The 17014-nt window shown below is 50.7% G+C and overlaps 1 protein-coding gene across 14 annotated transcripts in view; it reads right to left on the bottom strand.

The window, feature by feature from the left end:
• The window catches only part of Rbfox1 (RNA binding fox-1 homolog 1), a 1956039-nt gene extending 1942866 nt beyond the window's left edge, over window positions 1-13173 (bottom strand). For 3 of the 14 annotated variants that reach the window (XM_074060399.1, XM_074060403.1, XM_074060412.1), the window contains exon 1: window positions 12901-13169. In XM_074060399.1, the coding sequence (XP_073916500.1) occupies window positions 12901-13092 (192 nt within the window). In that variant the 5' untranslated portion in view covers window positions 13093-13169. Of the gene's footprint in view, window positions 1-12900 lie in introns of all 14 variants that reach the window. The other 11 variants (XM_074060407.1, XM_074060396.1, XM_074060408.1 and 8 more) reach the window with 8 other exon arrangements.
• Between the last annotated feature and the right edge of the window lie 3841 nt (window positions 13174-17014).

Raw genomic sequence — 17014 nt, 5'->3', positions numbered from 1 at the left:
CCCGAGCCACACAGATCGATCAGCAGTTTATTGTCGATGTTCTCGGAGCTGAACTGGAGAAAAATGTAATCTAATTACCTCCTCACTGACAACCAGTGATCTGTCATCCTGAATCTAATTCCGTGTGTTCCTGTGATTAAGGTGTTTGATTTGGGGGATGAAGAAGTAAAAAACGCTGGCCATGATTTAATGTCATTAGCTCCGAGTAACATCTGAAGGGTCAGGAGACCACGGGGCCCAAAGCTCGTTCTGAGACAGGAAGGATTCGGACCCTAGAGTCAAGGTGCCAGGTGGCTGCACCATTAAAGCCACTGTGTCTTATCAAAATCACATGGAAAGTCCCAGGGAACTGGGCACCTACCTGCAACTCACACCTGTAATCCTAGCTACTTGGGAGGCTTAGATTGGGAGGATTATGGTTAGAGGCCAGCCTGAGCAAACAGGTCACAGAGACCCCATCTCCAAAATAACCAGAGAAAAATGGACTGGAGGTGTGGCTCAAGTGGTAGAGTGCCTGCTTTGCAAGCACTAAGATCTGAGTTCAAACCCCAATCCCAAAAGGGAGGGAAGGGAAGGGGAGGGAAGGGAAGGGAAGGGAAGGGAAGGGAAGGGAAGGGAAGGGAAGGGAAGGGAAGGGAAGGGAAGGGAAGGGAAGGGAAGGGAAGGGAAGGGAAGGGAAGGGAAGGGAAGGGAAAGGAAGGGAAAGAAAGGGAAGGAAGATGGGAAGGGAAGGAAGAAGGGAAGGGAAGGGAAGGGAAGGGAAGTCAGTCCCGGGAAGGCAGACTTGTGAAGACTGAAAGTCTGGGTGTCTGGGTGTCCTGGCTGAGCATCCTACACCAAGTATGAGTAGCTGACAGGACACCCATCTCTGAGAACACCCCACACTGCTGCTCTGAGCTGCTGACTCCCAGATTTTTCTATTTCATAAATCAGTAAAAATATTTTTTTTAATTTTGGAACCAACATAAGGTTGACATTCTTTTTTCTTTTTGGTAAGCACGGATTTTTTTCCTATTATAAGTTTCACACACACACACACACACACACACACAGAAACCCCCTGTGATCAGTCAGAGCAGACTGAGGTCTACTGTAGTGACAGGTGAACCCGAAATCTGAGTGACTTAGAGCAACAGTGGTGGGTTTCCTCATTTGTGATTCACACACTTTGCACACAAAGATTTACAGAAATGAAGATAGAAGCAGTGACACAGAGACAGAGAGATCAGAGAGAGGCAGAGGACACAGAGGAAGACAGAGGTGCTGAGAGGCAGCTAGGGTGTAAGGAACCTCCCTCCTACTTATGAGAAATCTCTGGCTCCACAGGGGGCAAGGTGGGACTGAGCAAAACCATTCAAGTCCAAGTCTGAGGGCAAGGGAAGCCGTGCCCCAGCTCAAACACAGTCAGGTAGAGAGAGCAAATTCTCTTACTGCCCCCTTCTGAAGTACTCAGGTCTTTGGGGCTTGGAGGAGGCCCGCCATGCTGGGGAAGACAACCTGCTCTCCGTAATCCACAAATTCAAATGTCAATCTCATCCAGAGACACCCACACGGACACAACCAGAACATCTAACCAACCCTCTGGACACCCCAGTGCCCAGGCAAGCAGACACCTAAGCCTGACCCTCACTGTGTATCTGAGCTCCTCCCCTCTCTCGAGGCTTAGTTCAAATTCTCCCCTGGGAAGCCCAAACACAAGCGCCCACCCCCATGTCTCACACAGGCCGTGTGTCCCTCTGCCATGGTGTTTATTACAAACTACCTTGCAGCCCAGACCACGGTTCCCAGAAAGCCACAGGCAAAGCATGAAAGCAGACGGTGTCCCCACACACAAAGCACCCCGGGATTGAGTCCTTTGTGACAAAACTGATGGATGATGAAAAGACACCAGGTGGAGGGAGCCAGGGAAGGCAGCAAATGGAAGCCTAGTGCAGAAGTCACAGAGAGGTCCCTCGGTGGCATTCCCCACAAAGGCTGCGTGGACTGAGATACTGAGTTCAACGTCCTTCTCAGTATTCCCCGAGCCAGCCCCAGCCCAGGCAGCACCCTGGATGGCCTAAGTCAAGATCAAGGGTGAAGAATGGCACAGACCCATGCAAGGGGAAGCAAGGGCCTCCCCCCCAAAGCTGTGCCCTCTTCTGCACCTTTCAGATGGACACTCAGCAGCTCCTCCCAGGGCCTGGGAGCAGAGCCTGGCCTGGGGCAACACAAGCCCACTGCATCCTGGGGCGGAAGGGAAAAGCTTTATCTGTTTGGATCACCAAGAAGGGCAGGGTCTCAGCACCGCCTGCCCAGGGTTTCTGGAAGGGGAGTCCGAGAGCGCCAGGCTCAGCTTCACCTGCAGGGAAGCTCTGCGGTCACCTGTGTGCTGTTCACCACCTCACCTGGCTGAGCATCCGGGGCTCCATGTGGGGCAATGGGCACCCCTGGACACTGTGTTTGGAGAGACATGGGCGTGAAGCCATCCCCACACAGAGGACACAGTAGTGGCACAGCCCTGCCCAGGTCCTAGGACTGGAGCACCCAGCCCCACAGCCTCCAGGGGCCGCCAATACAGACCAGGAGGTTTTCAGCGTCCATGCCTGTCCTGTAACAGGCACACACACACTCAGAGAGGGTCCTCATGTGACTATCCACAAACAATGCACACTGGTGACCCCCCAGATGACCACCAGATGCCCCAGTAAAAAGACAGCACACCACTTAAGCTTGAACTTCAGGTGAGCAATAAATCACTTTTAGTGTAAGTATGTCCCAAATATTGCATGGGATATACTTAGGCTTAAAAAGTTGTCAGTTGGAGCCTGGTGCTGGTGGCTCACACCTGTAATCCCAGCCACTCAGGAAGCAGAGATCTGGAGGATCACAGTTCGAAGCCAGCCTAGGCAAACAGTTCCATGAGACCCTATCTCAAAAAACACCCTTCACAAAAATAGGGTTGTCAGAATGACTCAAGGTGAAGGCCCTGAGTTCAAGCCCCAGTAAAGCCAAAAAAAAAAAATTGTCAGTTGGAAGCTCAGGTTTAACTAGACCTCTTGCATTTTATCTGACAGCCCTAGAACTCCACAAACACAAGCACAGGCTAGAAAACTCAGAGAGAAAATCACATATGCACATGTGCACACATACACCAGTGTACAGATGTGAGCACATGTGTACATGCACCACACGCATGTGCATGTGTGCACATCACTGTGTGTGATGCCTGCACGTGTGTGCTGCCCACGTGCATTGACACACATGCACCATGCACATAAATACATACTGACAGGAGGATTGCGGTTCCAGGCCAGTCCTGACAAAGTCAGAGAGACCCTGCCTCAAAAGCAACATACAAACAAAAGGGCTGGGGGTGTGGCTCAGTGGGAGAGTGCTTGTCTAGCATGCATGAGGCCCTGAGTTCAAACCCCAGTACCACAGAGCTGCAAGGTTGAGAGTAACTGCTGAGCCCGTCTGCCAGAGCTGTGGTCACTTCAAGTGCAGCTATATTTGGACTTTCAGTGAGCACACCAGTGAGGTGCAAAGACTTCATAACCCGACACTCTTGGGGAACAGCAATTTTTTTTCTCTCTGAAGGGCCAGAGGGTAAATATTTTCAACTTTGCAGGCCATAGCATCTTTGCCCCAACTATCCAATGCTTCTGCTGGAGCAGGAAGGCAGCCACAGACAGTACATACAAGAATGGCTGTGGCCATATTTCAATAAAACTTTATTGATACAAACAAGTGAGGGGCCGACCCTCCTTGTCTCCTCTGCTGAAATGCAATCTCTAGGATGCACCTGGCACACATTTGCTCTCAAACACTTGGAGCAGGAATGAGAAAGGCAACAGCCCCCAGTGGGCAGAGGCAAGGGTCTCCTAACAGAACTCTTGCCAGCCAGGGCCAGCCTCTCCTGCAAGGTGCAGCTCCCTTCCAGGAAGTGTGATTCGTGAAGCAGGGCACTGTGGGCAGACAGGGCTCTGTGTGACACATGCAACAAGGCCTGGAAGGCCACGAGCATCCCATGCTGCACAACACACACCTGGGTGGGCTGGAGGGCTCCTCCCCAAACCAGCCTCCATTTCACTTCCAGCACCGATGTGGGTATCAGTCAGCCCTCCACAGGCAGAGCTCCACCCACACATCCAAGAAAGCTTTTCATCTGCACTGAACACATACACACTTTTCTGGTCATTATTCCCTAAACGATACGGTATGACAGACGTTTGCAGAGTCTGTCCTGGGTCTATCAGTCATCTGGAGATACTTTAAGGCACAGGGAAAATGAACACAGGATATGCAAATGCAATCATTAAATACCATTGTTTAAAATGACCATGTCGTAAAAGGGACCTGGGCATCTGAGGGGCCCGGACTGGACACTGAAATACTACTCAGCCTTGAAAAGAAGGAAATACTGACATCTGTGACAGCACAGATGAATCTAGAAGATACTCTGTTAAGTGGAATAAGCCAGGTACAGAAAGACAGAAACCCCAAGATCTCACCCCATGTGGGATTGAAGGGTCAGATCCAGAAAAACAGAGAGCAGAGAGTAGAACAGTGTTTGCCATAGTGAGCCCCGATCTCAAAAAAGAAAAGGAAGGAAGGGAGGGAGGGGGAAATGGTGGTTGCCAGGAGCTGGCACCAGAGCTAGAGAGGAGGGAGATGTTGATAAATGGATACAAAATTTTAGCTAGACTTCTGCACAACAAGAAATGGTCACCAGACTGAAGAGGCAGCCCACAGAATGGGAGAAATGCCAGATACTCATCTGACACGGGATTAATAACCAGAATACACAGGGAGCTCAAAACACTAAACTCCCCAAAATCAATGACCCAATGAAGACGTGGGCAAATGAACTGAACAGAGCTTTTTCAAAGGAAGAAATCCAAAAGGCCAAAAACCACATGAAGAAATGCTCACGCTGGGCACCAATAACTACTCAGGAGGCAGAGATCAGGAGGACTACAGTTCAAAGCCAGCCTAGGCAAATAGTTCATGAGACCCTATTTCAAAAAACTCATCACAAAAGAAGGGCTAGTGGAGTGGTTCAAGGTGAAGGTCTTGAGTTCAAGCCCTACCACCACAAAGAAAGAAAAAGAATCACTCATCATCTCTGGCCATAAAGGAAATTCAAATCAAAACCACACTAAGATTCCACCTCACTCCTGTTAGAACAGCCATCATCAAAAACACCACCAACAACAAATGATGTGGGGAAAAAAGGACTCTCAAACACTGCTGGTGGGAATGTAAGCTAGTAAACCAGTGTGGAAAACAATATGGAGGCTTCTTTAAAAACTAAACATAGACCTGCCATTTGATCCAGCAATCCCACCCCTAGGGATATACCCAAAGGAATGTGACACAGGTTACTCCAGAGACACCTGCACACCCATGTTTATTGCGGCACTATTCACAATAGCCAAGTTATGGAAACAGCCAAGATGCCCCACCACTGACGAATGAATTAAGAAAATGTGGTATTTATACACAATGGAATTTTATGCAGCCATGAAGAAGAACAAAATTTTGTCATTTTCAGGTAAATGGATGGAACTGGAGAACATCATCTTAAGTGAAGTTAGCCAGGTCAGAAAGCCAAAGGCTGCATGTTTGTTCTCACATGTGGAACACAGACCCAATACAAATACAGCCGTATAATGAAAAACAGGTCACACTAAGGGGAGGTCACTTATGAGAGAGGGAGGGTAAGAGAAGGAAGTTAAGAAGGTGAATATGGTTGATGTACTTTCTATATAAGAATGAATATAGGATTTTTAAACATGTTAAAACCATAAGAAAGGGACTAAGGTAGAAATAAAAATGAAGGAAATGAATCAATTTGGGTTATAATACATAGATACATGGAAATGGCACAAGGAAACTTCCTGTATAGCTCTCTTAAATAAACAAAAATGTCATTTTTCTTTTTTTTGTTGTTGTTGTTGTTAAAATAGCTTTTTTTGTTTTTCCTTTTTCTTTTATTATTCATATGTGCATACAAGGCTTGGTTCATTTCTCCCCCCTGCCCCCACCCCCTCCCTTACCACCCACTCCGCCCCCTCCCTCTCCCCCCCCAATACCCAGCAGAAACTATTTTGCCCTTATTTCTAATTTTGTTGTAGAGAGAGTATAAGCAATAATAGGAAGGAACAAGGGTTTCTGCTGGCTGAGATAAGGATAGCTATACAGGGAGTTGACTCACATTGATTTCCTGTGCGTGGGTGTTACCTTCTAGGTTAATTCTTTTTGATCTAACCTTTTCTCTAGCTCCTGGTCCCCTTTTCCTATTGGCCTCAGTTGCTTTTAAGGTATCTGCTTTAGTTTCTCTGCGTTAAGGGCAACAAATGCTAGCTAGTTTTTTAGGTGTCTTACCTATCCTCACCCCTCCCTTGTGTGCTCTCGCTTTTATCATGTGCTCAAAGTCCAATCCCCTTGTTGTGTTTGCCCTTGATCTAATGTCCGCATATGAGGGAGAACATACGATTTTTGGTCTTTTGGGACAGGCTAACCTCACTCAGAATGATGTTCTCCAATTCCATCCATTTACCAGTGAATGATAACATTTCGTTCTTCTTCATGGCTGCATAAAATTCCATTGTGTATAGATACCACATTTTCTTAATCCATTCGTCAGTGCTGGGGCATCTTGGCTGTTTCCATAACTTGGCTATTGTGAATAGTGCCACAACAAACATGGGTGTGCAGGTGCCTCTGGAGTAACCTCTGTCACAGTCTTTTGGGTATATCCCCAAGAGTGGTATTGCTGGATCAAATGGTAGATCGATGTCTAGCTTTTTAAGTAGCCTCCAAATTTTTTTCCAGAGTGGTTGTACTAGTTTACATTCCCACCAACAGTGTAAGAGGGTTCCTTTTTCCCCGCATCCTCGCCAACACCTGTTGTTGGTGGTGTTGCTGATGAGGCTATTCTAACAGGGGTGAGGTGGAATCTTAGCGTGGTTTTAATTTGCATTTCCTTTATTGCTAGAGATGGTGAGCATTTTTTCATGTGTTTTCTGGCCATTTGAATTTCTTCTTTTGAGAAAGTTCTGTTTAGTTCACTTGCCCATTTCTTTATTGGTTCATTAGTTTTGGGAGAATTTAGTTTTTTAAGTTCCCTATATATTCTGGTTATCAGTCCTTTGTCTGATGTGTAGTTGGCAAATATTTTCTCCCACTCTGTGGGTGTTCTCTTCAGTTTAGAGACCATTTCTTTTGATGAACAGAAAAAATGTCATTTTTCAAAAGCAAAGAACAGGAAGGTAAAACAGGTTGTGTTGGGTGGGGACCAGTGGGAGGGGGAGGATGGGGGGAGAGGGTATAGGGGGCGAATATGGTGCAAACCCTGTGCACACGTGTATGAAAATGCAAAAATGAGACCTGTCGAAACTGTTCCAGGAATGGGGGGAGAGGGGATAAAGGAGAATGGTGGAGGTGGTGGAGAGGTGAATTCAAGTATGATGCACTTGATATATTGCTAAGAACTTTTATAAATGCCATGGTGTACCCCTAGTACAACAATAATATAATAAAAATAAATTAAAAATTTTACCTAGAGCTGAAAAAAACTTCAGTTAGAGGTAAGGACCAATTTCAAGGGATCTGTCATACATCGGGATGGCTGTAAGTAGTAACAATGCCTCATGTTCCTGAAAATCACTGAGTGTTCTCACCACAGAAACAGTAAGTGTGTGAGGCTGGGTATAATTAGCTCCGTTTATATTCCACAGTGTGTCTGTATTTCACATCTGTCACACGCTCCGCCTATGTACGCATATGATTTCATGTGTCAATTAAAAATAAATAAAATGCATAACAATAAATAAAAAGAATCTAAAATCACCTATCTACAAGAATAATGTTATTTAAAGTAAACATACCAGCCAGGGATGCTGACACACACCTGCCATCCCAGCACTTGGGAGGCTAAGGCAGGAGGATCATGAGTTCAAGTCCAGCCTGGGTTACATAAAAATTGATTAATTCAACGAAAACATTAAAACATATATTATTTATGTATATATTATGGTAACTGTTCACACATATTTTAGCCAAAAAGGTCCCCCCTCCCTAATGACGCACCTCAGAAGTGGCTCACTTCAAACGCCCTGAATGTCTGCTTCGATTGAATTTTGATGAAGTTACCCAGTCATTATCAGTTTTTCTGATGTATCCATAAAATGTGTTTGAAAAATATATCATTAAAAATTCCCATTTCAACATGGAGGACAAAGGGCAAAGTGATTCTTGTTTTCTTTTGTTTTGTTTTTCCGCACTACTGGGGATTGCATCGGGGCATCCTGCTGGCCGAGCAAGTCTGTAAGCACTAGAGCCATGCCCGTCTTTTCACTTTTACTTTGTCAGATAGGGCCTAGCCTCTGACCACAGTCCTCCTACCTCTGCCTCCTGAGAAGCTGAGATTACAGTTGTGCACCACCACACCCACTCCACCTATAGGCTCTCTTCACTGCCACCCACCCTGGTCCTTCTCTGTCCTGCCTGCCAAGCCACACGCACTCCAGCTACTGCTCTGTCATCGTTAAACTATCCCAGGCTCCTAGGGAAGCCCCTTCTCTTCCATCTCCCCCCTCTTCCCTGGCAACTTCACCCATTCTCCTGGCCTCACCTACCCCCCCAACATGGGATGAACCCCAAGTGGAATCTCCAGCCCGAACTTGAGCTCCTGGACCCAGCACATCTGTCCTGTCAGCCATTAGCACCAGGTCTCAGGAAATAAGCCCAACATCAAATTCTCATTCCTCCCTGCCATGCTGGAGGTCAACCTGGCCCTGGCCCTTCCTCACCCCCCACACCCTGTGGAAAGTTGGTGTTGGACCTCGCTCAATCCAGGCATCAACTCCACCCCAGCTCCACCATCATCCAAGTCACCAGGGACTCTGCCAGTCTGCCCCTCAAGTTCCATGTCATGCTCTGGGAACCACAAAAGGAAAACACTCCCCTCGGTGGGGTTAAAAGAATTAGCAAGACATTTGCTTCCAGTCCCCATGGTTCCAGCAGAGAAACACAAGCCAACTCCAGTGTGCCAGCCCCATGGTTAAATCTTTATGAGATCATTAAAGCCACAGGCAGTAGAATTCACTTCCAAAACCACTCCAATGACAAGGTGGCATGCCTCTCCATAGGGGCTTAAAATGACCGCTGTGTACCCAGAGCTCCCTCTGTGCCAGGTGAAAGGACTGGCCCCATGCCCTGCTCCTTCTAGAAGGAGTCCGCACTTGTGGCCCTGAGAGGACAAGCGAACTGGCCACCACTCCTCACTCACTGCACCCAGCTCAGATCACAGACACACTGTGATCCGGTGGGCGGCCCTCTCTTATGTCAGCCCAAGAAATCGTTGCCAGGGAAATAGCTCCATCTTGCCAGAGAGAGTTTCCGCCCGTGGAGTCCAGCTGTGCTTGGATGGGAATCCAGAAACCCACATGTGGTCCAAACGCCGTCTCAGCAGCTGGCTCTGGAGTCTCCGGCGTGGGCGTGAACTCTGCGTGCCACCTGCTCTACCCACCCACATCCCTGCCTCCTGCCATCCTGGACCTGGAGAACCAAGGCAAACCCGGGAGGCTCATACAGGAGGCCAAGCTGCTACCTGGAACCCAGGGGGGGGTTGGGAGGGGGTGATAGCCCCCAGCACCCCGCCAGGGAGGGGGCTGGAAGCACATTCTGAATTACCCACATCATCTGAAAGGGTCTTCACTGTTTCTTTTGTGCACTGTCTGTGTTTAAACACTGTGCAATTATTTTCATTTACTATCTTATTATCTTACCAGATTGCCAGGCCAGCTTCCTCTCAGACTGTGTTCCCTTATGTGCCTTTTACACTTGAAGAAACTGAGGCTCAGGGAGGTGGATAAATTTCCCAGGACCACAGAGCGCCTAAGAAACACTAATGCAACACTCACACCCCTAAACATGTTCTCCAGTGGAGACGACAGGCCAGGGGGTGGCTCGGGAGGAACGCCTGCCTAGCATGCATGAAGCCCTGGGCTCCATCCCCAGCGCTGCAAAAACAAAACACCAAAATGTAAATGTAAACCAGGAGCAGTCATCCCCACTCACCTCAGGTACAGCTGACAAGGACGCCTGGCTGTCATAAGTAGGTAGAAGCCAGTCTCAATGCTGACAAACACCTTACAATGCTCAAGACAGCCACTGTCACCACCACCGCCACTGCCACCGAGAAAGATCTGACCCCAAATTCCAACCATTCCCAGGTGGGGAAGCCCAGGTGTAGCCCATGACCAGCAAGAAGGGAAAACCCGTGATCTCCACGCACCTCTACAGAGTCCCACGCTGGCTGTGACCTTCTTGCCCCCATCCCAGCCACAGGTGGACTTAGCTAGCATGTTCTTCAGGAAATTTTGGGGACTCTGATGAGTTCTTACCTAAGAATGCTCAGTTCTACCCAACAGCAACCCAGAAATCATGGCCAAACTGCCTGGCTCGAAGACAGCTGGGCAATGGGCGAGCTGGTAAGCAATGACTAACAGATTCTGCCCTCTTCAGGAAGTGCTGTGGGTGGGAGCCACCCTGGCCACTGTGAAGGGGACCTGAAGGCTCTGGGAGGACTCTGGGTTTTGCTCTACCTCCTTGCCGGCACTAGAGCTGGAGAACACGAAGCAAGCTGAGAACCTTCCTGCCCCCGGGGGAGATTAATTCTCCAAGCCTTCCTTCCACCGCATCTCCAGCACCACTCAGCATCACGGGGTTTGTCATCTAAGATCACCCTCCAGCCACCACCAAAGATAGCAACCCCTAGCTGCAAAGACAAGAGCAGAGCCCGGGAGCCACACAGAGGGACAAGCAGTCACAGTTAAGCCTCAGCCATCAGAGCACCCGGCACAATGACCAGAAAGAATATTTTATCCTTTAAAATGTGTGGCTAGAACACCGCTTTGCAGAAAAAAGTCCAGAATGACCTACTATCCAAAAGCAAGGTGGTTATGACATTTTCACCGAGCTGACAGTCTACATGGGTGGAGGAACGGACTGTCCTCCCCCAGAGAGACAGCACTGCTCCTCACACCAGCCAGAAATTGCTCCTTGGGTGTCTTAGAAGAGAATTTCCCTATAGACACTAAAAGGAGAGATTTGGCAGGCATTATGGCAGCACTGGGCTCTGGGCAACAGTCTATCTGTGCAAGGGGCCACTGGACCCCAAAAAGAGAGGACCATGTCCAGGTTTGGGAAACAACCATTTCTGTCCATTTCCTTCAAAATCCTTCAAACCATGGGGTTCCCATTTCTCTTTGTGAACCAAAAAGCTCAATGGGGTTTCTGTCGTTTAGAAATTTCACCACGCACATAGAATTCTTTTAACCCCAGAACCAACCTCACGCCAAGCAGGCTTCATGGCAGAAGCAGGCTAAGGTTCCTATAGACAGGACTTCCTTATCTCAGGAATAATCACATCCATTTTGCCAATGAAGACACGAAGGCTCAGAGAGGTTAAGTGACTTGCTCAAGGTCCCCCAGCTAAGGAGGCCAGTGTCAGGATGCAAACCCAAGCGGCCTGGCTCCAAGCCCACTTCACCTGGCATTTCTGTCTCTTCTCGTATCCTGGTCTTTGCAGAGTTCCATGAAAAAGATGGAAGAGAAGAGAGGAAAAAGAACACCCAACAAAAGTTCCCTGGCCACCATAATTGTCCTGTCGGCACGTGACACCACTTTCTCCTCATCCTTTCCATGATGTGCCTGAAAAACTTTCCCCCAGTATCCACTCTCTCCAGGGCCTCAGGGAGAACTCACCTGGTTCCAGGTGCAAGTGGCCCAGTTCCGGCTGCAGGGACATCCAGTGGGAGATACGAGCCTCGCTGTTTCTTACAGCACCTGGGAGCGACCCCAGGGCTGGGCGTCAGGGCTCCAATGCCACCAGGTGCAGGCGGCTGCCTACTGCCACCTATGTGACTCAGAAGGGAGGCTCCCGTCCCTCCTGGGGGCTGTCCACTGACCAGATTTTTAACACAAGCTCAGCCAAGCAAACCGTCAGAGAATAAAAACAGTGAGAAGAGGCAAAAAAGGTCAGCCCCGTTATCCATTAAAAACTACCGAAGAGAACTGGCCTGTCAGCCCTCATCTGTTGTCCAAGCATACATTCGTGGCCCCCCAAAGCCAGCTGGGGGAACTCACACCTGGAAAAGCAGGGTAGGAGGTAGAAAGTGCATCCCTGAGGTCAAGGTGGCCACTGAGCTCCATCCCCCACTCAGTATGTGACTCACATCCCCACATAGGTGACACCCCACTGCAGCTAGCCTGGGAGACAGGGACAGAGCCAGCGGGCAGTGCAGAAGGCGGTGGAGAACTTTGCCTGGCTGACCCTCCATGTGTGGGGCTCAGAGAGGAGACAGGTTTTTGGAGTGCAAGCCATCTGCCCGCTGTCCTGCCCACTCTTGCAGCCCAGCTAGGAAGGGAGGCCACAGCAAGTGAGACGCAGCGGGCGGGTGACAGGTTGGGGGAGCCTGATGCCATCCTCACCTGAGCTCCTTACTCCAGGTGACAGATTTACAAAGTCCAGAGAGGCACCCCAAACAGCCCTGGCCAGGATGGGGGTGCTTGGTGGCGAAGGGCCGTTCAGAGCAACCCCACCATCTTCCCCTTGGGGAGGGGAGCCCTAGGACACCCCCATCCCCTCAGAGTCCTCAGAGTCCAGCGGGTCTCCCCTGGCCAGCCACATGGTGGGGTTATCAGGACGTCGATGTCACATAAACAAGAAGGTGCATGCCACCCACCCGGGCGCACCCACCTTCTCACGGGGTCCCCCACCTCCCGAATAAAGCCGACGCATAGCGCCCACTCGCTGGAGTTCCGCACAATTGTCAACTTCACCCTGGATGGCCGGGCATCCGTGGCCAGCGCCCCCGGCCCACGGCCCCCTGAACGCCCCCGGCCACTTACCTCGCCGTCTTCGCCACCTGTCCCGGCGCCGGTGTCCTCCCCGCCCCGCGGCGCGGCGTCGCCGTCCTCCGTGTCCGCGCTCCCCCCTTCCAGCCCCAGCCTCAACCTCTTCTGCACCGGAGGGGCATCGCCCTCCCTCCTCGGCCGGCCCTCCCTGCCTCGGAGCTTGCCCGCGTCCTCGGGGCTGGCCATGGCTGCACTTGGGGACCGGGAAGCAAGCGGCCACCTCCCGCGGCAAGCGGCCTCGCGGTGGCAGCGGGGCTTCTGCGCGGGCTCGGGGTCCTCGGGGCTCCTCCGCCGACCGCTCCCGACTCGCCGCCGCCCTCTGCTGGCCATCGCGCGCACCGCGGGCACCCACCAGGCCTGCGCGCGGGGGACTCACCTGCCCGGGACCAGGCCAGCCCCACTCCTGCAAAGCCCTGCGCCCAGCCAGGTCGCAGCTGGTGGTCTCCCCCAGCCCAAAGAAAAGAGCAAAAAAAAAAAAAAAAAGAAGGAGGGGTACGCCAGGAGAGGCGGCCAGCGACATGCACCCTGGTCTTTGGTTCTGTAGTGCATTTGGACATAGCCCCAGGATGTTCAAAACACAGAGAACTGGTTACGGAGGAGAACCCTCTTGGCATGAAGGTGCAGAGCTATCAACAGATATTCCTGAGGACACTGAGGACCCGGTGTGGTGATAGGGAAGGGTGTAAGATGAATGTGACAGGCATTGTCTCTGTCCCATGCAGCTGGGGGCCGTGGAGAGGACTCTGATGAACGTTGTCCATGGATCACAGAGTGAAAGAGAAGAGCTGGGTGCCTGGGTACCAGCAAGGCAGGAGCCTCAGCAGGAGTGGGGGCTGGGAGAGGAACAACCCAGGATCATCCCTCTGGAGGAAGTGACAGTTGAGAGGAGGTGTTCAGACAGAGCATCAGGGGCTCAGACAGAGTCACAAGGAGGCCTGTGAGGCTGAAGCACCAAGACCAAGGGGAGAGAGACCCAGCCAAGGAGAGCCAGCCAAAACGGGGGGGGGGGGTCTCTCCAGGCCCCCCACCAGGATGCAGGTGCAGAGCAGCACAGACAGACAAAGGGAGGAGACTGGGAAGAATTTTGAATGTGCAGAGCCAGGCGGGGTGCACCCTTGGCATCAGTTTGGGGTTCCCTCCTTGGCTGTGTGATGAGCTGAACCCACAGGTACTTTCAGACATCACAGGGCCCATCCCAGAACCCAGCGCAGGCTGAGTGGGCACCCAAGGGCTCTTGGCCCACCTCAGAGACAAGAAAGCCGGGAGGCTAGGACCTGGGATGACTCCGTCCAGGATCCTCCGCCACTGACCTTCCCCCACCAATCCCTGGACACCGCTGCCAGTGCCTGTGTCACTGTCTCCACACTTGCAGTGCCCAGTATTTATCCTGGATAGCTGGCACAGGTGCAGCTTATAGTCAGTGCTCCGGACGCAGGTGTGAAAATGGTCAGTAAATGGGTCTTCCCTGTCCCTGTACAGGTAATCCTAATAGTCACGTATGGGCTTTGACACTCTCCTGTGACCTTCACATAGTAATTCATCTCAGCCTCGCAGCGGCCCTCTGATAGGTGTCATTATTGTCCCCATGGTACAGAGGAAGAGACTGAGGCAGGAAGAGAGTGAAGTTTCCAAGACGCTCTACAGTGGCGAGAGCCACACAGCTGCCCAATTACCAAAGGCAGGTGAGCATGGTTCCAGTCACGGGCAGCAGTGTCAAAGCCATCAGCCATCTCCATCCTCGGGCAGGTTTGGCTCACGCAGGACTGTGGTGACAGCCAGTTAATCCCAGTGTTCCTAGAGCTGAAGTCTGTCCGGAGCCTGCTGCATTCTGCCTTGATGTGGACAAACAGAACTTCTATGACTTGAATCACAGAAACAAGGAGTGGTGACCCCTCAGTCAATTCCCAGACCCAAGTCTGGACCCAGAAGCCATGACTAAAAGGTAATCCAGGCCCCCATGAGGAACCTGCTCCAGCCTGCCCAGAAGAGATCGACAGCCTTTCACCAGGATGGATGGATGCTATAGAAAGGGACATCAGACCTTTCTGAGACCACCGGACATAGGTTCTGAACTGACACTAATCCCAAAGGACCCAAAACATCACTGGGTCCACCAGTCAGAGCCAGACCCAGGGAGCTCAGGGCACTGATGCAGCGTGAGCACAGGTCTGGCTCACCATAGGTCCTGGATTTACCCTGTGACTCTCCTACTGTGAAACCACAGGATTCAAACCCTGAGTGTCCAACTAGAAGCTGTGCTCTTTAACCTTGAAAGATTGTCGCAACCCTGGGAAGAAAGCTTCATCCAGGGCTTCGATCCCCACCTGCCCAGCCCAACCCACCACCTGTGGTCAAGGGCAGTGTCAGCTCCATCTTTTGCAGCGTTTGAAACTAGACAGAAAAATGAGGGACAGTGAAGAAGACCTGGGACCTCCAGCCAGTCACGAGCTGTCTGCCGTGTATTGCCAATGCTGCTTTTTCTTAGGTTTACGTGGCCGGCGTCTCTGGGACGCATCACACCTCACCCGAGCTGTTTATTCGCAGGCCTCCTCGTCCCTGGACCGTGAATTCTGTCAGGACACAGGCTGTGGGCTGGCTCATTTTTGTGGCTGTGTTTCATTAATAGACTATTTTTAGAACATTTTTAGACTATTTTAGGTTTACCGAAAAAAAAAAAAAAAAACAAGCAGCCAAAAGTTTCCTCATCCCCCCCACACACCATCTTAATTTCCAGTTGCCATGCTGCTAGTGTGTTAGGATTCACTCAGCGTGGCACATCCCGTGAGTCTAGACAAATATATGACAGTGTCCACCATGCCAATGTCATACAGAAGAGTCTACTACTCTAAAAATCCCCGCCACCCTGCACTCAGCTTGTCTTTCTTGAAATACCATTGCCTTCTGTGCAGACAAATCCTGGGGGAAAGGGGATATGCTTGTTGAATGACTAAATGTTGCCAAACATTTTCATCCTTCAATTAAAGGAAAATGGAATGGCGTTACAAGTGTCCTAACATCAAGAGAAAGGGTGTGAGTTTCCCAAGCCCTTGGGATTAGGTCCCCCATGGACCACTCCTGGCCTTCCAGGGAGCGTGAGTAAGTTCAGTGGTCAAGGCAAGAGAGAGGCCAGAACGAAGGGGAGTTGTAGGTCCTCCTGTAAGACCGTAATTCTCACTACCGAGGGTGTCAAATCAACAGGTAAATAACAGGTAATCAAACAGCAAGGACAGTGATTCGGACTCTGAGAGGTCACGAGCTATTTGCAGGAAGGCACCCCTTCTGCATGGGTGGGGTTTGGCACTGCCATTCAAAGCCCCACCCGACCCCAAAGAGAGCCCACATGCGCCCAAAAGCAGGCCCCAAGAAAGGGTTCAAATACAAGAAGTTTGTCTCTTAGGTGACGCCAAGAAACTGTGGTGACGGGTTGGAGATACACGGTAGAGAAGAGAAGGCAGCTAATAAAGTCTGTATCATCAACCAAGTCACCATTGTGGGAGTCCAGGGTGTCGCTCACCCGGGAGAAAGTGTAGAAGGTTCCCCTCACATTCATCCCACCCTAGGGTGACAGGGGCTATTCATTCATGAATTCTCACCAGTCGGAACAGCTACTGTCCAGATCTGAACGTCTAAGCAATCCCAGCAAAGGAAGCATTGGTGGCCCCAGAGAGTGGCAGAGGCCACATGCAAGGAAGTGGGCAAGGCATTGGTCACACCCACTATAGAGCCCAGCCGCACTCCAACCAGACAACGGTAGGTAGAGGGCATCAGAGGACAGTGAGCGGGGAGGGGGACATGGGAAACCCCCATGGCATCCCCAAAGATGTTCAGATTGTCACCCTCCCGCAGTGGGACGGGATCAGCCTGCGATCTACAGGCGGGGCTCGGGTACATTCGCAGCTTTGCTCTTCTTCTTTGGATAACCTCGGGAAAGGAAATTGACCTCGGGGGGCTTCAGTAAAGAGGGGACCACAAGGGTGCATGGAGACTGTTGTACCAATTGCACAAAATTCAGCACATAAAGCTTTAATCCTGACACATAACGAGACTCGAAAGACTGTGCACTTATTTTAAATATCAGCAACGTGAAGTTGGAGGGTCAGGAGATGAC

This window comes from Castor canadensis, chromosome 17 (assembly GCF_047511655.1).
Source record: "Castor canadensis chromosome 17, mCasCan1.hap1v2, whole genome shotgun sequence".
NCBI lineage: Eukaryota > Metazoa > Chordata > Mammalia > Rodentia > Castoridae > Castor > Castor canadensis.
This window is presented reverse-complemented; position numbering and strand designations above follow the sequence as displayed.